General features: G+C 45.1%; 2 protein-coding genes across 2 annotated transcripts in view; both read left to right on the top strand.

Moving 5' to 3' along the window:
- The first annotated feature begins 1892 nt into the window (after positions 1 to 1892).
- On the top strand, positions 1893 to 7041 carry rpia (ribose 5-phosphate isomerase A (ribose 5-phosphate epimerase)). Its single transcript, XM_061082471.1, has 9 exons — positions 1893 to 2272; positions 3015 to 3075; positions 3214 to 3269; positions 3371 to 3430; positions 3552 to 3616; positions 4325 to 4393; positions 4583 to 4724; positions 5621 to 5720; positions 5914 to 7041. Exons 1-9 carry the CDS (start codon positions 2021 to 2023, stop codon positions 6009 to 6011), a joined length of 903 nt encoding a protein of 300 aa, XP_060938454.1. The 5' UTR covers positions 1893 to 2020; the 3' UTR covers positions 6012 to 7041.
- Positions 7042 to 9045: 2004 nt separating this feature from the next.
- The window catches only part of eif2ak3 (eukaryotic translation initiation factor 2-alpha kinase 3), a 30933-nt gene continuing 14979 nt past the window's right edge, over positions 9046 to 24999 (top strand). The window contains exons 1-2 of the mRNA XM_061082398.1: positions 9046 to 9550; positions 19590 to 19719. Of these exons, the coding sequence (XP_060938381.1) occupies positions 9204 to 9550; positions 19590 to 19719 (477 nt within the window). The 5' untranslated portion in view covers positions 9046 to 9203. The remainder of the gene's footprint in view (positions 9551 to 19589; positions 19720 to 24999) is intronic.

Raw genomic sequence — 24999 nt, 5'->3', positions numbered from 1 at the left:
CCAACGGAATGCATCCCAGGGTTTTTCCTTTTTCTTTGAGTGACGCGTTTTAGAATAATCCGGTCTTGTTTTCTCTTTAGATGTTATGATTAGATCGATGCTTGCGAAAACATTGTCATGTAATAATCCAGACGTCTGGACCTTGTTATCTACAGATCAAAAATATAAATATAAAAAAAATTACTTTTTCTAAGCAGCGGTTTGCTTACAGCATGTCTTATCTGGGTTGTTTTGATACGATGTGACGCCAACGGACATGTAACCGACACAAGAAGAAGAAAAAAGAGTCAAACCGTAACTTCTCAATAAACTGAATGCAACGCTCAATATTCAGCAATACTGTGTATACAAAACAGAAGCAGCAACAGGCCGGCTGTGTTTTTAACCACAGCAACTTTTCAGTCCATCCTCTCCAACTCTGTGCATCGTTCACTTACTGCACAGAGGAGCTAAAAAAGAAAAAGAAAAGTGTTTGCCTGTCGCATCCACGGATTCTCCTTGCGGTTTCGTTGCTTTTCCCAATAATCCAAATGGCAGCTCCCTCACGCAGCTCTGTTCAACTTTGTCTTACAGATGTGAGAAAGATGTCCGATTTAAGCAGATGTCTCGCGCCGAGATAGCGTGAAAAGGAAAAGCTTCGGCGGCATTTGCATAATCCGTGGCCTAAGCCTTAAGACAGCACTGGGTGAGGGAAGAGAGAGAGAGAGATTGTGAGTTATGAAGTAATATGTACAGTTTGCAATGCAAAGTTTAGTTTTTATCAACTATCCATTATAATCCCAGGCAAAGTGTTGGTTTCTGGCTTCGGGGCCGAGAGGTGAAACCGTCCTTCGCTACGTGACAGTATTGATGTTGTTCCTTGATATCTTCTCTGTACTGATGAGTTTTGGAATAGCAGCACATTTCTCTCAGAGGTCCTAACGTTGGGTTCAGAGTGAACGCCTCCGTTCTCCTCCTCCTCCTCCTCCTCCTCCTCCTCCTTCTCCCGATTGGATCTGTTTAAAAATTGCGTAACGTGGTGTTTATTTTATTCTCTTGCTCCCTGATTTCATATAGCCTACTTTTTCTATTCATGAATGTAAGATGTGTGGATTTTTATATAGCATAACTAATTTAGGTGTCAAACAGAATCTGTAATTTTGTCAAAAAGATCAGCTATATTTGTAAGCTGTAATATGTAAAAAGGAGAAAAAAATGGTTATCAAACAAAATGTGTTGGTTTACTATAGTATATATATACTGTACACTGAAAAGAGAAACTATCTCAAGCTGTTTGCCAAATAAAAAAGTAGTAGTGATGTAAAGATCCTGGTTTGTTGTGGTTATTGTGGATCCATATGTTTATAAAAATGTTTATAAAAGGTTGACGACATCAAAGCTCCTTAAAGTGAGGCCAAAAGAAGCTTGATCGCCCCCTGGTGGCTGGCTGCTGTACAGGTCATTAACCCCGCCTCCTCCACGTCATTAAATGAGACATCAATTATTATAATCAAAGTACACGTTCAGTTATTTGAATATTTGTTTTGGTTTATTTCATTTTCTTGTGGTACACACACGGTGCATTAATTATACACACATGTGCAACAGCTGTACATATTAATGTACAATAACTATACACACGTGCAATAACTTTACACACACACTCCATACAGTTAAAGTAACACTGCAACTTTGAACGTGTATAGTTTTACTTTTGTAATGTGTTTGACTTTTTAATATTAAACTCTTTCTATCCAGTTGTATTCTTATGTAACTGTTTATTCTTCATCTTTGACAAATAAAACTAAAAATTTGAAATATGGACAAAAACAAAAACAACCATGTGAGTGTAATTCCTCGTCTGTCCACGCGGGGTCGCTGCTGTCACATGGCAGCAGACACACAAACAGCTGATCGTCATGTTTTCCTTCAGGATTCGAACCCACGGTTAAACCCGCAGCTCCACAGCAGCTGACCCTCGTCCTGCAGCGGGACTCTGGTCCCCGGGTCCCGGTGTGTGTGTGGGTCTGTTGGCCGGGTCATGAGGCTCCTGGGCCGGGTCTCCTCCTCCTGTCACCTCGCTGCGGGGCTCCGCTCCGCCCGGAGGAAGCAGGCGGGGTCTCTGTTTTCCTTCAGCCAGAAACACGTGTGTGTCCCCGGTCACTCTGCAGCCGACACTACCGGCAACACAACCACCCACACTAAACACAACTTTACCCACAACTTGAACCACAACATGGCCGAGGAGGCGAAGAAACTGGCCGCTTACGCCGCAGTAAACAACCACGTCCAGGTACTGTGTGTAGCCAGATGTGCTAACTGTATGTAGCATCATGTGCTAACTGTATATAGCATCATGTGCTAACTGTATGTAGCATCATATGCTAACACGCTGCTAGCTTGCAGCTCGTAGTTTTCACTTGTTATAGATGGTTAGCTTCATGCTAGCAGAGTTAGCTCTAGTTCAAACCCTGTAGCATTAGCCACAGTTAGCTTGGTTATTATTATTACCGTTACCTTTCCTGCACGGTTTGAGTTAGCCCCGGGTCCTGAGCGTCTGTCCCGGGTCAGTGACCCCCCTAGGTCGGTGTTATATAAATAAACATAATATAACAATATGCAGCAGGTGTTAGCTTCTGATTTAGCTTTAGCATGAGCTAACAGCAGACAGGAAACATCACACAACATGTAAACTCTTCACATGTCTGATTTTTAATAAGATTTTTAGTTCATCTGCTCTTTAGTTGTTTTTAAAAAGGAATGATGCAATCCTACGTTTACAGAAGAATATGGATAATAATTCCAAAATAAAATCCATAAATAGGTTTAATAGAGAAACTAGTAAAGTAAATGTAAATGTTCTTACTGTATATATTGTTGTTTTGTTTGTATGTACAGTGCACCAACCACACCAAGGAAATGTCCAATATATGCAAATATACGTAGCAATAAAAATGATTCTGATTCTGATTTAATAGAAACCTTCCCTCTGCACTTGAGATGTGGTTGTTTGATTTCTTCTTCGTCTGTTGCAGAACAACCAGGTGGTCGGGGTGGGCAGCGGGTCGACCATCGTCTACGCTGTGGACCGACTGGGTGAGCGGGTCTCGAACATGTGGTTTTGTTTTTATATGATTTATTCCACCGATAAATTCACCAGACTGAAGATATGAATTATGGTGAAGGTTTAAAAAGTCTCTTCTTGCTTCTGTTGTGTGTTTGTTGTTGTTGCAGCGGAGCGAGTGCGTCAGGAGAAGCTCAACATCGTGTGTGTCCCCACGTCCTTCCAGGTCCGTCTGAAGCCTGGAGACACTTCAGTCCAACTCATATTCTGATGGTATAGAAATAGAAGAATATAAATAATAAATAAATGTTCCCCCCCCCCCCACAGGCTCGTCAGCTGATCCTGCAGCACGGCCTCACGCTGTCGGACCTGGACAGACACCCAGAGGTATGAGGACACAGCTGTGGACAAGTGGACGGGCCACAATACGATCGTGTTGGAACTCTGTCCTCTGGATGTAGAGTGAAGGTTGCACATGTGAACGTCTCCTGGTTCTGTGTCTTTACAGTTGGACGTAGCGATCGACGGAGCAGACGAAGTGGACAAGGACCTGACGCTGATCAAAGGTGGAGGGTGAGGACAGGACAAACACCAGCTTCTGTCTCACCGTTTCTGTCTCACAGCTTCTGTCTCACCGTTTCTGTCTCGCAGTCTCTGTCTCACAGCTTCTGTCTCACAGCTTCTGTCTCTGTCTCACAGCTTCTGTCTCAAAGCTTCTGTCTCACAGCTTCTGTCTCACATCTGTCTCATAGCTTCTGTCTCTGTCTCACAGCTTCTGTCTCACAACCTCTGTCTCATAGCTTCTGTCTCCCAGCCTCTGCTCACAGCTTCTGTCTCTGTCTCACAGCTTCTGTCTCACAGCTTCTGTCTGTGTCTCACAGCTTCTGTCTCTGTCTCACAGCCTCTGTCTCTGTCTCACAGCTTCTGTCTCACAGCATCTGTCTCACAGCTTCTGTCCCTGTCTCACATTTTCTGTCCCTGTCTCACAGCTTCTGTCTCTGTCTCACATCTTCTGTCTCACAGCGTCTGTCTCTGTCTCACAGCTTCTGTCTCACAGCTTCTGTCTCTGTCTCACAGCTTCTGTCTCACAGCTTCTGTCTCTGTCTCACAGCTTCTGTCTCACAGCTTCTGTCTCTGTCTCACAGCTTCTGTCTCACAGCTTCTGTCTCACACCTTCTGTCTCTGTCTCACAGCTTCTGTCTCACAGCTTCTGTCTCTGTCTCACAGCTTCTGTCTCACACCTTCTGTCTCCGTCTCACAGCCTCTGTCTCTGTCTCACAGCGGCTGCCTGACTCAGGAGAAGATCGTCGCCGGCTGTGCTAAACATTTCGTTGTCATCGCCGACTTCAGGTTTGTGTTTTGTCATTTAGCTGAAGACGTGTTCACACTGGAGACAGACGTGTCCCTCTGAGTTTGAGTCTCTCACTAGATTCATATAAACACAACTGCTGGTAGAGAAGCTGATTTTTGCCAGAACACAGGATTTGTAACTAGACGTGTTGAGTTTCAGTTCTTGTCTTTCATCGTGTCTCCACTCAGGAAGGACTCGGAGGCTTTGGGCCAGCAGTGGAAGAAGGGAGTTCCTATCGAAGTGATCCCGATGGCGTACGTCCCCGTCTCCAGGACGATCGCCAGACGCTTCGGGGGGGAGGCCACTCTGAGGATGGCCGTCAGCAAAGCAGTGAGTGGACGATTGGCTCCGGTTGTGTTTGTACCACTTCTCCTCATCTCTCTTTATGGCAGCTCCCTCTCTTCCCTCTGTCTCTGTCTCTCTGTCTCTTTCTCTCTCTCTGTCTCTTTCTCTCTCGGTCTCTGTCTCGGTCTCTCTCTCTCTCTCGCTCTGTCTATTTCTCTCTCTCTGTCTCTTTCTCTCTCGGTCTCTCGCTCTGTCTCTTTCTCTCTCGGTCTCTCGCTCTGTCTGTTTCTCTCTCTCTGTCTCTTTCTCTCTCGGTCTCTCGCTCTGTCTCTCTCTCGGTCTCTCTCTCTCTCTCTCTCTGTCTCTCTCTCTGTCTATTTCTCTCTCTCTGTCTCTTTCTCTCTCTCGGTCTCTCGGTCTCTCGCTCTCTCTCTCTGTCTATTTCTCTCTCTGTCTCTTTCTCTCTCTCTCGCACTGTCTCTGTCTCTCTCTCTGTCTCTTTCTCTCTCTCTGTCTCTTTCTCTCTGTCTGTGTCTCTCTCTCTGTCTTCCTCTGTCTGTCTGTCTGTCTGTCTGTCTGTCTGTCTGTCTGTCTGTCTGTCTGTCTGTCTGTCTGTCTGTCTGTCTGTCTGTCTGTCTGTCTGTCTGTCTGTCTGTCTGTCTGTCTGTCTGTCTGTCTGTCTGTCTGTCTGTCTGTCTGTCTGTCTCCCTCTCTCCCTCCCCTCTCTCTCTCTCTCTCTCTCTCTCTCCCTCTCACTCTCTCTTGTTGCTGCAGCATCACAATTATTTTCTCTTAGATCTTTTCTCTGTGTTGCTTTTCTTGTGTATTTCACATGTTTAGTTTTGGTCCTGGACTCTATTGTAAACATTTTGTGTAACCCCAGTCTGTTGTCGTCAGTAGTGAAGCTACAAGCTGCCTGTTTGTGTGTCTGTGACTCTCAGGGTCCTGTGGTCACCGACAACAGTAACTTCCTCCTGGACTGGAAGTTTGAAGGCGCTCAGAACTGGGAGGAGGTCAACACTGCGATCAAGATGATTCCAGGTGAGAAGCTCTGGGTTTGTAGAGATGAGGTGATGATGCTCCGAACCTTTCTCCAGGAGTTTGTCTTTCCCATATGCAGAATGTAGCAGGAGAAACTGACCTCTGTATTCTCACGTACAGAGAATGTCCAGGGATTCTCCAGAATCATAAAATGTGTGCAGACCCAGCAACGTGTCTCTCTATGTGTCCTCAGGTGTGGTGGAGACCGGCCTCTTCGTGGGCATGGCTGAACGAGCCTACTTTGGGATGGAGGACGGGAGCGTGCAGGTTCGTGACGCCCCCGTCCACTGAGGAGTTCGATTCCTCCTGACTGACCTCCCTTCTCCTTCAAGTGCCTTCAGAGGACAGACGGGATGGATCTGAACCAGGGACGTCTCCAATCATCTCATCTCACAACCGGACTTATTCTCCATCACTTGGTTTCTCTCACCGGTTCTTTATCATGTGGTGCTTCTGATTCTGTGAGTGTTAAAGTGCCTGATGAGTGAAATCGAATATACCAGATGTACTTTTTAGTAGTTTTTCTTTTTCCAGTTGTTGCTCAGCTCAGCCTCCTGGATCCTGGCTCACCCTGTCATTAGCAGGTTGGAGTAGTGTGGTTCTCAGGCAGAGTGCTGAGTCACTGCTGCAGGATAATATGTGCCTGTAGATTCTAAAGAGAAGTTTCATCTGAGCAGCTCATAGAAAAACCTCCTTCATCAAATCACCAAGTTAAAGTTTAGCAGTCAAGTGAAAACTCCAGTTGAGGTGAATTCTCGCCTCGGCTGCTGTGGACCAATGATTCGGTTTCCTGCTCTGAGTAAAGACAGAGTTTGAGAAATCGGTGGTTTCCTCTCAGTTTCAACACCAGTGGAGTGAGTCCACATTGTGTGAGTGTGTGTGTTTCTGTTAGTGCATGTGTGTGTCCACTGTGTTTCTTCTTCTGTGCCTGTGATCCACATGCATGACTCCTCTCTCATTCCTCACACAGGCTGTAGTGATGACCTGCAGATGTGCTGTAAATGTTTCATGTTTAATAATGAGCTGTGTAGATAAGATATGAACCAACATGTGTTATGTGCCTTGTCAAACAATAGAGATTCTTCTTTGTGTTGTAGTCAAAAACCTCAAACCTCACTGAGAGCTGCACGGTTCAGTTTTATAAAAGACGATTCAATATGTGAATCATTAATAAAAGCAGGCATGTGAAGCTGTTCTATTATGGGATGTTTTGCACCAGCGTTTCTTTTCTTCTTTTCTTTACCAACCGACTGTGATAATGATTTCTGCTGTGAAGGTACAATTTCTTTTTGCCAAACAATACAAGATCAAAACTCAAAAATGACTCCTTGTTTTATTTCTGATGATTCCTTCTCTTCACTGGTTCATAACGTTAGGGAGCTGAAGTGATAATAAACTGAACACCCTCAGTAACAGACTTAACCAGCACTTTTACTTAAGAACATAAATAAAACTGATTGTGTAATTCTCCTGTATGGCCGCCTAGGGGCGCTAGAAATACAGTCAGCTCAGTTGCTGCCGACACGTCAATGTTGTTTTTCAATGACGTCATGTTACATATCTGTAACGAGGCAGGTAACTTTAGGTTTAAAGTGACATTTAAAATGTGTATTCATAAAAAAACATTATTAATGAACTTTAAAGTCTCAGGGCAGTGATGCAGCTTTTTATAAATAAACTTATAATTTAAAATAATGAATGTTTATATTGCAGCTCACTGACATGTCATTTTACTTCCTGACTGTTTATCTAGAAGTATTTTCTCCACATGTTTATGCTTCTTGAATAAGTTGTTATTATTAATAAATGTTCTTCAGAGGAAATCCACCTCATGCATGAGAGGAAACCAAAGCACATAGGAGCCAGTCATCCTGATGGTGGCGCTATAACAACTGTCTTAAGTTTAAAACTTTGAACAATTCATAGCAGATCAAGTGAGGAAGAGCTGGAACTTTGTAAATTTCCCCTGAATTCTAGAACAAATTGAGCAAAACGTTTATTTACTCAGAATTGGCAGCAATTATTAATTATTAATAATTGCAATACTATACTAGTTAAATCCATCTCTTCCCACAAGCTGACAACTGACTCCTCACACTGTTCTGCACTAATGATCCAACCACTCAACATGTGTTTACTGTAAACAGATCAATTCTCAATAAATAAACAGTATAAAGAAAGTTCTCATGTCTTTGTAAATGCAATGTGAAAAGTTTCAAAGTTTTGTCTTGATAACAGAACCTTTGGAAATGTTTTGCAATGTTTCATCATGTCACAAATCTCAGTCAGTGGAAAAACCTCCTCTTTGAACTCATGAAGAAATCAAACTTTCAGAATAAATCACAGTTTCTCTTCACTAAATAAACAAAATGAAGGATTTAATCTAGGAATCTGATTCTTGGACAGAAGTCCAGTCAGCAGCTCTGCAGCCACAGTGAGATGTTACATCATCAGTGAGGAGAGGTCACCTGACAGGAAGCTGCTCAACATGACTTTCCTTCAGAGTCTGAGGGCTGTGAGTTCAAACTCCTGTCACTGTTTGAGTGTGTTCTAGAAAAATCCATCTTGAAAAGCTGGTTTTCCTCTTCCTCCTCCTTTCTTTCATTTTCCTCCCACACTTCCTCTAATTGACCCCTTGACCCTGTGATTTAGTTTATATTTTTACAGTTGTTGTTGTTCAACTCTTCAATCTGTAAATTAAAAATTATACTAAATAAATATTTTAGAATTTTTTTATTTGATTAAACCATTTTAATGATTGTTTACATGAAAGTAAAACCAGGAGCAGTAAACCGTCTTGTGACCAGAAGCAGGAAGTTTCTCTTCAGCCACGTTGGTCTTTTCATGTCGACTGTCTTGACAACTACTTTTGATTGACAGCTCGACTGTCCAATCCTGTGCTTACGAGTTGACCAATCGCTGCGCAGCCCAGTGACATCGCCTCTCCCATTGGACGGAGGACGACTTCGCCTCCGCCAATCACACGTCCTCCTCAGGGGAGGCGGGGTTGTTTTGCGTCACCGCTCAGCTCATGCTGTGTGGCACTCTCCAGTGCGCATGCGCCGCTTTGACAGACAGCTCACCCACCAATGGCGTGTGGTAGTGGAGTGGTCGGGCCCGTTGTGATCCCGCCTCCCAGAGTGACAGCACTCTAATCCAATCAGCTTCTGCTTAGTGTGCGAGCGCGTAACGAGTGACGTGTCGAGTGAGCCAATCAGCGGCGAGGGCAGGAGTTCGCCGACCAATCGTGGCGTAGCAACGAGGCGGGGCGTCGCGTCACCAGGGCAGGTGGCGTGAGGTATAAAGCGAACAACATGGAGTCCCAGCGGCTGTTGATGTTTACCTGACGTGCCCCCCCTGCTCCGCAGCGCCTCGACTCTTCTTCGGCTCCGAGAGGAAGTGGAACCCGTCTCAACCTCCGCGCTGTCCCCGGCATGTGACGCCCCCCCCCACGGCTTCACCCATGTGCCAGGCTCCTCTCAAATGGAAAGGGGGCTTCTCTCTGGACCCGTGAGCGCCCTCCCGCCGCTGCTGCTGCTGCTGCTGCTGCTGTTCCCGCTGGGCAGCTCCCTCCCTCCGCCGCCGCCGCCGCCGGCTGCTCGGGGCTCCGCCGGCCGCTGGGAGCCTCCGGCCCCGCCGCCGCCGCCGGCCCAGAGCCCGGCCGCCCGGGGCTCCATGCCGCCGGGGCACGGTGCTATGGAGCGAGCCCTGGAGAGCCTCGGCGGTCCCGGCACCTCCGCGGACGGTGTGGTGGAGGACGAGGACACCGGGTCCACCGGGTCCACGGAGGACAGCTACGGGGAAAGTAACGGAAGCCTCCCGCCGACCAGGTAACAGCGTGTGCGGTGTGACAGGAGCTAGGCATCCGTTATCGGACAGCAGGGAGCCCGCCCCCTGAGAAAAGTTTTTAAAGCTCCAGTATTTTGCCTTTGATTTAAAAGCTTTGAAAACTTTTCTAAGTTCAAAGCAACGAGCGGTTTTCTGTGTGAAAAGCTCGGACTCGAACCCTCCGACACTTTAAGCTTGTTGTGGATGCGGTCACTTGACCCCCCCCTCCTTCTCCCGCATAAGCCCGAGAGCCAAACATGCGTGTCCGATAATGGACGCAGTTGTGATATCAAAGTTTGGATGTGCTGATACGTGGAAGAGCCAGAGACGCGTTGTTGATTCGAGCTAGGTCGTTTTGAGTTGTCAGCTCTGGTTATTCAAAGTTTTAGTGTTTTCATATTCATTTTAAAATTAATTATTTAACCTTAATTAACTAACCTTTAATTAACCTTATTTCCAGGTGGTTTTGTTATTCTAAGTTTTTCTAGATTTTCTGTAACACATGGGAAGAACAGAGAGAGATATCAAAGAGTTAAAGGACAAGATTTGAATGATTCTCATATATTGATATAATAAAATAATTAAAGTCTGGAAGCCATGGTACTTTTTCTGAAGGTGATTTTTATTATTGTTATTGTCTCTGTTTGGCGTGTCAGGGCAGAACAGAAAGTTTCAGACTCAAAGTTTCCACAGTGGAAACACACGTGACAGGAACTGAACCGTGTTGTGGGTGAAAGTGTTATTAAAACCGTTTTGTGTGTGTTGTCACTCGGAGGTGACGTTAGAATCCTGTTAGAATCCGGTTCTGTAAACAAACTAGTTTCAGTTGAGACTCACATGTGACAGCTTTGTTTCCACTGCCTGTAAAAATCACTGCATGAGTGAATGAACATTCCTCATCACTTGACAACACACACATAATGTCTTCTCCTGATCAGTGAACCCCCCCCCCCCCGTCTTCAGAGACATGTGTGGAGACAAGTCAAGTTCACATATAGTAAGTCTGTGGACATGTCAGGGGGTTTAAAGTGGTCATTTCAAGTTGTGTACGTGCGTTTGGCTCCACATGTTGTGATGCTGCCTCCGTGCTGGTTTCTGTTAAAGTGTTGTTGTTGTGTTGTTGTGTTGTTTACTTACAAACCTGGAGAACAACTGAAACGTGTCAGTGTCATTCTGCTGGGAACATCTCCAGGAGGCTGCGGGTCAGAAGTTTTGACTGAACCCTCCTGGACTCGCTGCTGCTGCTGATGATGATGCTGCTGCTGCTGAGGATGAGGATGATGATGATGATGATGCTGCTTCTGCCCACAGTGAGAAGCAGGTCTTGGCGCAGAGGGCAGAGCATTGATTCTGTCTTCCCTGGTAAACAGGTTTGACGCCCACCTCAGATGTTTGGCGCAGTGGGTTCCTCATGATGCTCCTTCTCTCTCGGCCGTGTTGTTCTCTTTTCACTACACTCCACGTGTGTATCTGCTCCGACTCCAGCGTCTTGGATCATTGTTATTTCAGTGCCTTTTCCTTGTCGGAGCACGTCAGACCCCCTCGCTAAATTATTCTCTGTGTAGTCTTCTAAACGAGCCGTCTGCTCTGCGAGAGGGAGCCGGATCAAAGTGCAGCGTGAAATTGAAAACATTGTTGGACTTGATCCTTTTTTTTTAAGGTTTTCGGGGCCGTTTCTTATCATAACACTTGAAACTTGCTGATTCTGGAGCTGCTTGGTGGTACCCGGCTCCATTTAAAAGCTTCCTGACAACATCAGGATGGCTCTTATTTCGGATGCCATCAAGTTGTCCAGTCCAGTTTGTTGTGCATGTTGTCATTTCACCACCAAGGTCACAAACTTGAAGGAGGATGAGGTTTCCTACCTGTCACCTGCAGCACGGTATCAACAAGAAATCAAAAGTAATTAGCGGAGCGGTTTCAGCTCCGAGGGAAGCGGACAATTCCCTCGCCGGGCGCCTCCTCTGCAGCAGGAGAACTCTGGAGCAGTCGTCCTGCTGCTGGTCACACCCTGCCACTGCGTCTGTTCCTGTGCTGTGGATATATATAAATATATATATATATATATATATCTACACGTGTCTATCACTCTCTGCAGCGTCTGTCCGTTTGCATCCCTGACTTTTCTTTCTTTCCTTGTCTTTCCTGCACCTTCACAGTCTGTTTATCCCCATTTATTTCCTTTAAATCATCTTATTCCAATCACTTTTGGGGGTTAATTAATCAATTATAAATAATTAAAAGTTTTAATGATTCCCCTTGTTTTGTTTTTTTGGTTTAAAACAGGAGAAATATTGATATTCTTTACTCGGTGTTACTTCTCTTAGTACTTACTTAGTATACTATATATACTGTACTATTCTTATATACTGTCTAACAATACCATTACCATCATATCATCAGTACTTTTACCATCATCTGCACCTTATCTACCTATTTTATTGTATTTTATCTTGTGCTTCTGTTTTTTATTCTTTCTACCTCAATATTTTTAATTTTATTCTATTGTATTGTATTTTATTGTATTCAAATATACCGGCTGCTATGACAACTTAATTTCCCTTCGGGGATGAATAAAGTACTCTATCTATCTATCTATCTATCTATCTATCTATCTATCTATCTATCCATCTATCTATCTATCCATCTATCCATCTATCCATCTATCCATCTATCCATCTATCCATCTATCCATCTATCCATCTATCCATCTATCCATCCATCCATCCATCCATCCATCCATCCATCCATCCATCCATCCATCCATCCATCCATCCATCCATCTTCTCACGAGCTGCCACACAGAGCAGAGCAGGAACTTGCAAACCAGCACAATAACAAACAGTCGCTCTGATATGTAGAAGTCATTGAGATAAAGAATTAACAAGTAGCTTGTGAGGCAGGTGAATTATTCATTAAAAAGCCTGCGTGTAAAACAACAACAAAGATTTGTCGCTGAAATTAGAAAATTATGAACTCGAGGAGTTTTTTTCTGTTTTTCTCACAGATTTAAAAATCACACCTTGTCCGTCTCTGCTTGTGTTTTAATTCTCTCTTTTATTGGATTCATTGTCTCTCGCTCTCGTATCTTCTTCTTTCTTTACCGTCCCCGATGCTCTCTCTTCCTTTACCTCCACACGTACACATTAGCGTTTCCCCCCCCCTGAGTCCACACTCGTCTCCACGCTCTGTTTCCATCCATCTGTCAGGAGGATTGTTGTTGAACTTTAGAAATCTCACAAGCAACCAGACTGGATTTAGGCGCGTCTTCCTTTTTCCGAATTGGACCAATTTAAATGTACAGAAATACTTCCTAAATGTCAGAAAGCACATTTACAACAAGAGGAAAAACAATGTCTGAGAATCATTTAGTGTTTCTTCCTCAGCAGCACGACCTGCGTAAAGCAAACAAATAAGAGATTTGAAACGAGTGATTCAATGAAACTCAGCTTTCACTTCATCGTCCAGATTAATGAGTTCAGCCTTTTTTTTGAAAAACATATCCCCAGTTCCTTTTGTGACCGTACCATGCTGCTGTTTACCAAGTTCACCAGCGCCTGTGATAAGAGCCACCCAGTGACCGTAATGAGGTTAACACACCCTTCATCACACTACATGTTGTGAGATTCTTTTCTAAGTGAAGCGACGGCCCCCTTTTTCTTATTTGTTTCCAAATTAGATTTTTGTGGAGCAAACGCAAAATCAAACGCCGACTCTTGAAAACACTTCCTGCGGACAGCTTGAAAACCAGTCTCCTCTCAGATGTCAACGCTTTTTAGGTTTCTGTCAGTTGCAGATGTTTTTATTTCTTTCTTTCTTTTATTTTTTTAAATATTCCTGTTCCCTCCTCCGCCCCTGTATCCTGTCATCTATAAATATTCTAGATGTTGGCTTTGATCCGTCCCTGGGATTCTGACGCGAGCTGCTGTTATGTCGGCTGATGGCTGTCACCTCACTTTTAACTCTGCCGTCTATACGTTGCAAACGGCGCTCCTGAGGATTGGTGTTTACATCTGTCTGTGTGTGTGTGAGTGTGTGTGTGAGTGTGTGTGAGTGTGTGTGTGTGTGTGTGTGAGTGTGGGAATCATAAGTGACGCCGCTGCCGGGGTTTGATGCCTCCACCAGCTCGCGCTCCACCGGGGCCTCCGTCACCTCAGGGATCACTTGGAGGTGAGAGGAGAGAGGACAGCAGCTTTGTTTGAACTTGCAACCCCCCCACCACCACCATCACCAACCCCCCCCCGCCCTTTGTACCCCCCCCCCTCCCCGGGGCCCTGCAGGGGCAACAGCTCTTCTGGGCCGCCGCGCTCGCCGGCTGGCTCCCACCAGCCTACTGCTTAGCAACAGCCAATCGGCCGAGCCGGGCAACTTGTTGGCCAATGGCGTCGGAGAGACGGGCTAGTGCTCAGAATTTGAGTTGGTGGCCGCATGGGTCTGGCTATAGTTAGGTGAAGAGGGAGGAGGAGTTAGTCTTTTTTTTTTCGGGAGGGGAGAGATGGTTTCCTTGTTTTTTTCTCTTTTTTATTTTTCCCACCCTCCTCACTTTGTTTCAGCCGGCTGCTCCCTGTAACCAGGCAGGGAGATGTTGTGGGTTTTATTAATAGAAACTGTCCCCAAAATAACAGGTCAAGATGAAGTTGATTGAACTCCCTCTGGGAAGTTCTAATCGAGCACTTCAAACCCAGTTCTCTGATCTCAGGCCTGGTGCAGGGACATGTTTTATCTGAGTGTAAAACTAAAGCTTCACTTTGCATAAACCCATTTAATCTCATTTAACATGTTTTATCCTCTTTGGGTTTTACCTTTTACGTAACCATGTTGTTGTCTTTTTTTTTACGTCCTTACTCAATATCTTCTCATGTTGTTGTCAGAAAATATGTGTTATTGTGTAGTGTAAATAAGTTTGGGTGTGATGCCCTTTAGTGACTTTCTGTGCACTTCTGGGTCACAGAAGAGGTTAAGAAGTATTTGACAGGTTGTTTCATAACCCGCTGATCATAAATGTGTCTGGATTTCCATATAATTATCAGTAGTTGAGATTTTATTAGGTTGCTGGTTGTTTTGATAAGTCGGCAGGACACATCCTGCAGCACTGCAGTATGGGTGGGGCCGAAGCAGAAAGGTGGGCTACTCGGAGAGAGAGAGGGAGGGAGGGAGAGAGGGAGGGAGGGGAGGTTGAAAACGAGGAGTTAGCTGCTAGTTTGCAGGACCACGCTGTCTTGTTTTCACTCCGGATGGCTCCTCACTGCTTAGCAACAACGAATGAGATCCTCGGATCAGAGCTGCAGTCTGGCCAATCGCTGGCTGTCAGGGATGTGGCGCCATAGAGTTTGGATTTTACCACATGTGAGTCGGAGAGAGAGAGAGAGAGAGGGGGGAGAGAGAGAGAGAGAGAGAGCAATGCCTTTTAAATGAAGTGTGTTGTTTTTTTTCTGCTTTAACCACACCTTGTGCGCTCTGCTGCAGCGACCCTGACGGATGTGAGGTCGACGTCCTCATCGTTCAGTCGCCGAGACGCAATAAAATATCACTTGTTAATTCAACGGGTTCAGAGGACAGTCGCATAAACCTTCAAGTGACATTAATCTGCGTTTGAGTGCCCGAGTTATGTCATCTGTGATTATTAATGTCTCTTTAGGCTTTAATGGCTTTTCCTGGCTCACTGCTACCTTGTCAGTCACCAGTGTGAAACCCTTTAGGTTCAATGTAATCTGGTTGAGTGTTTATCTAAAGTCAGCACACAGGAGCAGACTCGTGTTTGCCAAAGAAAAGGAGTTCAGCCCTTGTTGTTTTCTCTTAATCCTGCACTGACTAATGGGATTAAACTGAAAGGTATAATGTGGAAGATTTAAAAACTTGTTCAGTGTCTGTTTGTTTGATTATCACCGTGACCAGGTTGCAATAACTGAATTCCGTATGAATAATAATATTCCATTTAATATTTAAAAGCTCCACTTTGTGTCCCGTGCTCAGTTTAAAGGAATGCACTTGACACTTGACTTGTTTTCCGCTCCTCCTCCTCCTCCTGCAGCTGGTGGTGGCGCTGGGTGCGGCCGGCTCCGAGCTGCATCCATAACTTTCACACCACGTGCTCCCCATGCTCTCGTATTTTTGTTCTGCCTCTCCATGGCTGCACGGGAGGCCGAGTGGCAGCTGCGCGGCAGCAGAACTCCACACGCCGGCGTGCGTTCAGGCTGCTCGCTGTTGCATGGTTACAGGCAGCGCTGCCCTACCGTTGGCTCCTCGTCTGCACAGCCACCCGCCCATTGGCCGAGAGAGGAGAAAAACAGCGCTCTCATTGGCTGCCGGGACGTTGCAAACCCATTGCCATTGGCCCGGCTCGGCGGCTCCCGCTCCTTGGAGACTCGGCCTGTGTAAACATCCTGGTTGTTTCTTTCAATGGAGTGTGTTTACCGGCAGCTGGGTTTTGCCGGTGTGTGTGCAGACCGAGGCGCCGAGTCTCGGAGGGGCCGGGGGTCTGGTGAGAGCACGGCTAATTGGCTCCCTGCTCCGCCATATACTCAGTGATTGAAGAAACACTCGCCACTGTTGTGACACTTTTGACAGAATAACAGGCGAGGACCCTTAACAACCCTCAGTCTGTCGGCAGCCCGATGCTCTCTCTCTCTCTCTTTCTTCCTCTTCACTCTCTCGTCCGACGTCTCTCTCAGCGTCTCTCCTCCGCCCGACAGGCCCCACGGGCGGCGTGTTCTCCCTTTGGTGACGAGCAGAGCGGCGGCGTCTCGGGGCGCAGCCGTGGAAAAAAATAAATTGCCTCCATTTGTAAATGATACAGTGAGGCTGTTTGTTTTGTTTGTGTTGTGTTTATTGATGGGATCTGTAGTATTTTGGGTTGCTGCTCCCCCCTCCTCTCCTCCGCTGCTCTTTTCACTCCATTATCATTAAAGTGCCTAAGTTGTACAGCCAAGTGTGGACCCCCCCCCCACCACCCACCCCTCTCTCTCTACTCCTCCTGATCCTTTATCTGGAGAACAAAGAGTCCACGGAAAGCTTTGATCACTCGTTTCAGAATGAAATTCCACTATCTCTCGCTCTCCTCCTTTCCGTCTCTGAAGTTGAACTCGATGCTCTCAGCGACTTCTTCTTCTTCTTCTTCTCTTCTACATTGGCAGCGTGACTCGGGGGGGGTGGGGGGGGGGCAGGGCCGGTCCCGGAGAAGGCCGCCAAAAGCTCCCACCCTCTCACAGAGCCGCCTGCTTAGCAACAACCAATCAGCCCAATATTTTTGGCAGGGCCTGGCAGCCAATGGAGTGGCTGAGAGCGGGCTCCAGCGCTGTGTTCCTATTGGCTGCCGAGAGGAACAACAATGTTTTTCTTTTAGCGCTCTGCACTTCAGCGCTAGTGGCGAGGCTGATAACGCTTCGAGCCGATTTGGGGAGATAATCTTGGCTTTGATGAGGCTGAAAGACACATGGCTCATTACTCTTAAGTGATCCGATTTGCATTTTTATTCAAACTTGCAGCGCCGAGTTGAGATGAAACAGCGAGCTGGTCCAGAGCAGCGGGTGCACGTGTCTGCGTCTGAAGTGAAACATCAGAGAAACCTTCCTCACATTGATTTGCCCGCCTCTGAAACAATCCATTTCCTAGTTGTCCTAAGGCTTAAACATCCGTGAACACGCTCCTTCTCCTCCGTGACGGAGGAATGTTCGATAGGTGGAATCAATAGGGATTACAGCCTGTCGATAGCAATTCACCCGCTCCGTCTGAATGACCGATGCTGCTGTTGATGCTTATATTAAATACACAACTCTAACGGATGCTGTTGAGAGGCGTCATTTGTCTGGATTGCCCCATTTTTCTTTTTCGGTCCGAGCTGGGAAACAAACAAGTTAAACATTTCTTCTTCCCTCCGCCGCTGCTGCTGCTGCTGCCTTGTTGCCCTCGAGGGAGGCAGTTAAAGCCCATATGCCCCAGTGGCCAACCCAGGGAAACTTGGGTCCCAGCTGTGTGGATGTTCGGCAGGATGTGCCCAGCGGCGGCGTGTGAGCTCAGCAGACCCTCGCTGGTTAAATAAAGCTAAAAGCCCAGTTGACAGCATCTTCTCTCGACAGATACAAATCCATAGTCCATAATGCGGCAGAAGCCCCTCCGAGTAACTCAGTCCTGATTCATTCAGCTTGGGCTGTTGTTTAGCCTGGAGTTACTCCGTGTGAGAGGAGAAGTGTTTACAAAACCTGCTGTGTGGGCACATTAATCAGGAATACATTATTCTTGGAGGAAAACCCTCCAAACGGGAGGAGAAATATTTAAAAACCAATCTTTACAATAGTTTTTAATTCTCTCCTCCGAGGTTAAGAGTTGTGGAGCTGTGAGGAATGAGCAGCTCGTACATCATCTCTGTCACCCCCTGCATGCTTTACCCTCCTCGTATTTTTAGCTGCTCGTTCTTTCTTGGTCATTAATGCCTCTGAATGAAATATGTGGAACACTATTCACTTTATTTTGCTGTAACAGCTTGTAGTATTCAAATATGTTCATTACATTATTATAATGCTGAATTATATATCATTTATTTCACTATATCCTCGAGGCCTGTGTTTTAAAACTTTAATAAAGTGAAGCAGAAGATCCGAAGGGTTTTGTTTTCGTATTTATTTCTGATATGGTATTTTTATGAGCTGTCATCTTTGGGGCTGTCAGGCCAATGTTTCAGTGCCGTTAAATTTCATTCACATTGAGCCAAACTCACCACACGCTTGTCATGTTGGTTGAACACAGATTTTCTGCCTGCGTTGCCGAGTCCGGACGAAAAAAGGCCGGGACGAATCAGAACATGTCACTCTCTGATTCCATGGAAATAACAGACACGTGAAATATCTATTTAAGGTTTTTACATATAATTTGGTGTAACGTTGTGGCAGGAATAACAGATTCAAGCCTGAGAAAAGTAACCATGGCAAATCCCCCTGTGTGCTCCTAACAGTGTCTCTTACCATCTGCCATTACAGTCAGTGTGCTCCTTCCCGACCTGAGGCACCAGACTCCCGTGTCTCTGCTGGAGAGGGTGGACGGCCATTAAGTTCACATTTATAAATCAGGAATCACACTCTGTAGGGCCAACAGTCCCCTGAACGTAGGCTGCAGCCAACTGCACACACTCGTAGACACAGTCTTCTATATGGGCCTGTTTCTTATCATCAAGATCCATGAATAGATCTTTGAAAAATCAAATCTTCCTTTTTAAAACAAATCCTATCTACACCAAAGTTTACTGGCTTCTCTCTTGGTCCATCTCCCGTCATTCCGACAAGTTTCACGGAAATCCGTAGTTTATTTGTTTAATCAACAAGCAGAAAACAGACGGAGGTAAAAACATAACCCTTCTGGCCGAGTTAAAGACATAAGATATCTGTTTTTAGATCATTTCAACCTTGCACGCATCACAGCTTTGTTTCTTGATCTTAGTTTAGATCTTAAATTCAGTCCCAGATGGTTTTAAGTTTATTTCTTCTCGATTCCTTCAGCTCCATCAGATCTATGTCAGTCTCTTCATTCAGCCTTTCAGCCATTGTTTGTCTTCTCCGTGCAAATCACAGCTTAAATGAACCTGGTGCATTTCGGTGGATTCCTGTTTGTTTCACCATCAACTCAAAATATATGGTCTCACATGTCCCGGCTGTATTTTCTATGGAAATAAGTCTTTGTGTGTGACGGGGACGTCTGGTCAGGTTTTAACAATCCTCCGATGTGATCTCAGCTTTAAGGATGAGGTCTGTCATGGCACAGGTGCGCTGGCGGCTGCACTTGAAGGTCACCCTGCTCGCTAATCAAGGGTAGACTCGAGAGGGAAAGACGACATCTGCACCACCGCACGTCTCTGCCCTTTACTGTCTTATCTGTGAAGGCATTAGACTCAAGCCCCCACTGGGAAAGTGGCGTTAAAGGATAACACAGGCGCACATTTGCAAAGTAGAAAAAAAAAACCCAGCCTGCTGATGCACGTTGCTGTTTTTACAAACCCCCGTCTGCAAACCCCTTCAGATGAGTGTGTTGAACTCTTTCTCTTCTTCCCCTCAGGTCTCTTGTGATCATCAGTACCCTGGATGGACGCATCTCTGCTCTGGACCCTCACAACCAGGGCAGGAAGCAGTGGGATCTGGATGCCAGGTCCGGGTGCCTGGTGTCATCAAGCCTCAGCAAACCGGAGGTAGAACCAAAGTCAAAGTGTCTGCTGTGTGTTTAATTCATCTGAAATGTACATACATAAACAAAACACACCTCATGTTGGAAATTTTTGATTTAATGCCCTTTCTGGTCATCCTATATCACAATGAAAGACATGACAGCTACCTTAAAGCGAAGTCAAAGAGTCGTGATCACCCCCTAGTGGCTGGCTGCAGTATGGCATAAGTCAAACCCTGCCTCCTCCATGTTAATAATGTTATGCAGTAAAATACAACAATCAAAACACTAAAACAGTCGGTTTTATGAAGCCTAACAACATCAGCCTCATCTGATAAACACCAAAGGCACTTAAACAAGTCAAACATCTACCCTAAAGTGAAGTCAAAGAGTCTTGATCGCCCCCTGGTGGCTTGCTGCAGTATGGCATATGTCAAACCCTGCCTCCTCCATGTTAATAGTGTTATGCAGTAAAATGCAACATTCAAAACACTAAAACAGTCGGTTTTATGAAGCCTAACAACATCAGCCTCATCTGATAAACACCAGAGTCGACCACAGGCACTTACACAAGTCAAACAGACATTGTTCAGCAGATTAACATCTACCACTGGATGAAAACTCAATTTCCACAGTCTCCACGTGTCGGTGGGAAGTTAAAGACGCGTCCTGGTCTCAAAACAAACCCCGTCCCTCCGGACTCGCTCTCCGTCGACCAGCAATTGAACTCTGTGCACTTTGAACAGCCGACCAAGGGTTGCTGTTGCTTACATCCATGGCATGGGCACACACACACAGACATACATACATACAGTACATACATAATACATTCCAGACATGGTGTACACCCCCACACAAATCTGAGAGTAGCTGTTTCGCCTGGAGGATTATCCTCTTTGTTGAAGGTGCTGGTTTACACACACGAGCGCAGCAAGACTCTCGCCTGTGCATGTACACAGAGGCTTAAACCGCCCACACCGACACGCTGCAAGTGAAGTGCAGCCCGGAGCCAGACCAGAGCGCCGCTCGCACAAATAAATACTAGAGATGTGCTCATGGTTCACTTTGATGTGGACTCACTCCACTTGAAAGTTTTGCCTCGGGGGGGGAAAAGAAGCCTGCGATACTAACGAGAGTCTGGGTGGCGGCTGATATCAGTTTAATTTTAGTTTGCCCGCGCTGGTTTGAGAGAGAACAAGTGTAATGAACTCGCTGCTTCTGTTATATAAGGACATGTCTGCTTTGTTCGGGTGGTGAAACGATTTCTGTTTAAGTTAAATTTCTTCTGACAGGTTGTGTTTTTTTTTCCAGAATAATGATCCAGGCTCATGGTTGTGATGTTTTTGTTTTGTTTTGTTTCCTACAGAAGTGGAATGATTGATTTTGGAATCAGTTGTTGGCAGCACAGACAAAACTGTTTTAATTTAAAAGCTTTGCTCAACAAGAGTGTGAAGTATGTTTATCAAATTAAAGCAGAATAGGAAGTGTTTAAGTATTTAGTGTTTATGTTTTTTTTACTCACTATGGAAGAATTTCATTGAAGTATCTAAAACCTCTCGTGTTAGAAGGTGAAGTGGTTCTCAAGTATCTGTAAATCAGTCTGAAAAGTCTTTTCCTTTCAGCTCAGCTCCACAGCAGCTGATCAGCAAACCTACAATTAGAAGGAGGGATCTAATCACTGAGATATCAGCTGCTGTCAGTGTGTGTCTGTGTGTGTGTGTGTGTTTGGCTTTTTACAAACCCGTCTGACTTGTTGTGCTCTGTGCCACGAGGTCTGGATGCAGGGGGGAAAAAAAATCTGAATTCATGAGCCTTTTGTTTCCAGGGTCCTCAGAGGTTCTAATGTGGAGAACCCCTAAAGGTTCCTCCGAGCTCTTAAGCTTTAAACAGCAGAGATCGAGTCAGAAGCTACGTTTGACCTTGAATATGAAGTTTGCTGCAAATTGCTGAAATACAAGATATCACACTTGATATGTGGGACCTGGGGTTTTGTTGAGATTGTTTTTGTACTTTGTGTTCAATCTGTTATTAGAATCTAAAGCAAACAAAAATCACATGCCATTAGTTTCAAATTATTCAATTTCACTTTTAAGTAGAAATAATCCTCCTATTAAAGCCACTGATTTTAAAATCAGTTAGAAATCCATTTACATCTTCCCTCTTTAATTAATTTTGTTTAGATTTTATTAGATAATGAAATGAAAGTGAAAGTAAAATATCAAACAAATAAAAATACCTCAGTACTCGATACAGTTTCTACATTTTTCTATTTTAGTAACTTTGACTTTTAATGTCTTTGACTCGTTTCCTCATCTTAACATCCCAAGTTGATTGTTGACACACACCCACACACACACACACACACACACACACACACACACACACACACACACACACACACGTGTAACATCCTCCTGTCAACCTCTAGTGTTGTGACAGACGATGCTGACTCTGTGTGTGTGTGTGTGTGTGTGTGTGTGTGTGTGTGTGTCTGTGTGTGTGTCTGACAAGGTGGAACATGGAGGGATGCCTGTCAGCTCTGAACCCAGTGACTTGCTGTGACGTCATTTGTTATGATCCCTTCCCTGTGTGTGTCTCTGTGTGTGTGTGTGTGTGTGTGTCTGTGTGTGTGTTGAGGTACAGTACTTTATGTAAGTTTAAACCCAGCCATGCCCTCTCTGCCCCCATAACCTGGGATGCCTGTCTGCTACCGACCCTGTGTGTGTCTGGGTATGTTTTGCTGAGGGTGGGTGGGGGGGCACTCCTGTCTCCTACCCCCCCCCCCCCCACTGCCTCCCTGGCACTAGGAAACGGTTTCATTGGCGCTTGCCGAGTCCCTGAGACACCAGTCTGCTCGGTGATTAGAGGCTATGGGGGTCTGCCGCCGTGCCATTGGCTGGCCTCGGCGTGCCGGGGAGGAAGCAGCCAGTCACCTGCTGCATCCTCCGGAGTGTGTGTGTGTGTGTGTGTGTGTGTTAGTGTGTGTGTTAGTGTGTGTGTGTGTCTTCAGTGAAAAGAGGGACAGCAGAGCCACAAACAGCTTTGTCTGCAGAAAAAGAAGCCATCACTTCAAAAAGCCAAGAGTCGCTCGGGGTTGTTTGGAGAGGGGGTGAAGGGTGGGTGGGGGTGAAGGGTGGGTGGGGGTGAAGGGTGGGTGGGTGTGGGTGGGGGTTAGATGGAGGAATTCTGTGCCAATATGGAGTGAGTCATGCTAAGGGGGCGGGGTTAAAGGGATGAAGAGTGGGGGGGTGATTAGTGAGGTGAGGTAATGCTTCATTCCAAGGATGATGTCATCACATAAGAGACAATACACACTCGCTCACGCCACACACACACACACACACACCTGCGCACGTCTGCTGGCATGCAGCGTGGCTGAATGAGCGTGGAGAGAAGCTGATTGATCACCTGACTCTGACGAGCCGCTGACCGCCGCCCGGTGACTAATGTGACAAGCAATTATTCAACCGGAGCGGCGAAGGAAATGGAAACGGCAAGATGAGCATTTTCTTCCCATAGGATTAGATCAGTCTCGTATCAGAATCTAAATCAGGTTTGTCTGGTCAAGTAAATAAAAACAACAAGCAGAAAATATATACTACAGTTATTTTAATGTATATAGACAGGCAAATAATGTTCATGTCATTTACTGACAAGACTCATAAAAGCAACATTGATATGTAAAGTTGCTCTAATTTTGTTTTGATTGTGTTTTTTTTTGCTTCAAACCTCCAGTAATTCTCTCTACACACAGACACACACACACACACACACTCACACTCACGCACACACACACTGTCTGCCAACTTTAAGTAGAGCTGTAGCCTTGTGGACCAACAACAGCGGCTGAGAACTGACTCTGTTTGACAGGATCGCTGGAGCATCAACAACGACACACACACACACAGAGACACACACACACACACACAGACACACACACTGCAACTGCTGTCCAACCTCCCCGCTCGCTTCCTCTGAACCCCCCCGCTGCATTTCCCAAGGGTAGAATACAATGACATGATTAGAAACGCCAAACGATCATCAAGTGGAAGACTTTGGAGGAACGCCTCCACGACTAGAGAGGCACTCAGGCGAACGCACAACTCGCACACTGGAGGTCCAACAATCCCTTTAAATTCAATCAGGCTGCAACAAATGACACACAAGCACTAAATTATTCTTGGCCCATGTCCCATCCTTAACTTTCTTTTTGTGTAATCTGACAAACAAAGAACAAAAAAGGACGAGGATGAAAACATATCAACCCTTGGTAATAAATAATGTGTAGAAAGTACAATTTTTAGAAGCAGCAATAATTAAAAAAGAGGATAAATAAGAATGTAACAGACACACAAGTGCAAAACAAAATGTATTCATCCACAAACTGGCCTCCCACAGTGATGCACTGGTGCGTATGAACAATGCTCACTGAAGCCAACAGATGATTCTTCCTCAAAATAACACTTCCATAAATATATCCGGTGATAGTGGATATTTTTGTCTGCATGGGGCACATTCAAAAAAAAAAAAAGGAAGTCTTGAATGAGTCTGGTTTAGAGTTATTAAAAATTAATAGGCCCAGGAAAGACACGAGGAGAAGATATCTGCTGAGAAAGCAGTTTTCTTTTTTTTAATCATTTAAAATAATTTTTTAAGTGATCGTCCCTTTTGAATAATTTATTTTGTTAGTCTTCGAAAGTTTGGTTTTGGAACATATTTCCTTTTTTGTTTTTTCCGAATATGAGACAAAAATATGAAACTCAACGAAACAGATCAGGACAAACAAAGACCAGTTTTTATTCAAACAGACGAAACAAAGACATTAAACAAATGAGGGGGGGGGGGGCTAATGATCATATTCATCTTCTTTTCATCAAGGTTACCTTTAATTTGCTTTGATGGGTTGTTTTCATGTAGAAAGGGCGACCACATCTTCATTAAAACAGATCCTTTCTCTTCAAAGTGTTTGTTTCTCAAATGCAGAGCAGCTAAAAAAAATCTTCAATAACCTCAATTTAATAAGCAGAACAGATTTCAATTTTAAGGAGATGCATTTCTTAGATATAGCGAGTTATAAACTCTATAAACGTCTTGGATACTCTTAAGTTTTGAGGTGGTAAATCAACCCGGCAGACACGAGGTTTATGAGAAAGTAATGAAATGTGTGTTACATAATCTTCTTCAGCTCCTTTGCCAAAAGTCATAAAACATAATTGATAATGATAAAACATAGAACATCATTAAAAGAAAAATATTTGTATTAGATTTATGTTCAAACAATGTGAAGGAAGTGATATTAAATTGT

The sequence above is a fragment of the Limanda limanda genome, chromosome 12, assembly GCF_963576545.1.
Source record: "Limanda limanda chromosome 12, fLimLim1.1, whole genome shotgun sequence".
NCBI lineage: Eukaryota > Metazoa > Chordata > Actinopteri > Pleuronectiformes > Pleuronectidae > Limanda > Limanda limanda.
Note: the sequence above shows the minus strand (reverse complement) of the source record. Positions and strands in the feature narration are given on the sequence as shown.

What these genes read in the sequence shown, in the direction of transcription:
- rpia (XM_061082471.1), top strand. Translation starts at nt 2,021, where the DNA reads ATGAGGCTCCTGGGCCGGGTCTCCTCCTCCTGTCACCTCGCTGCGGGG. An exon ending in GTGTCCCCACGTCCTTCCAG is followed by an intron (nt 3,270 to 3,370) that starts GTCCGTCTGAAG and finishes CCCCCCCCACAG; the next exon opens with GCTCGTCAGCTGATCCTGCA. An exon ending in ACGCTGATCAAAGGTGGAGG is followed by an intron (nt 3,617 to 4,324) that starts GTGAGGACAGGA and finishes TCTGTCTCACAG; the next exon opens with CGGCTGCCTGACTCAGGAGA.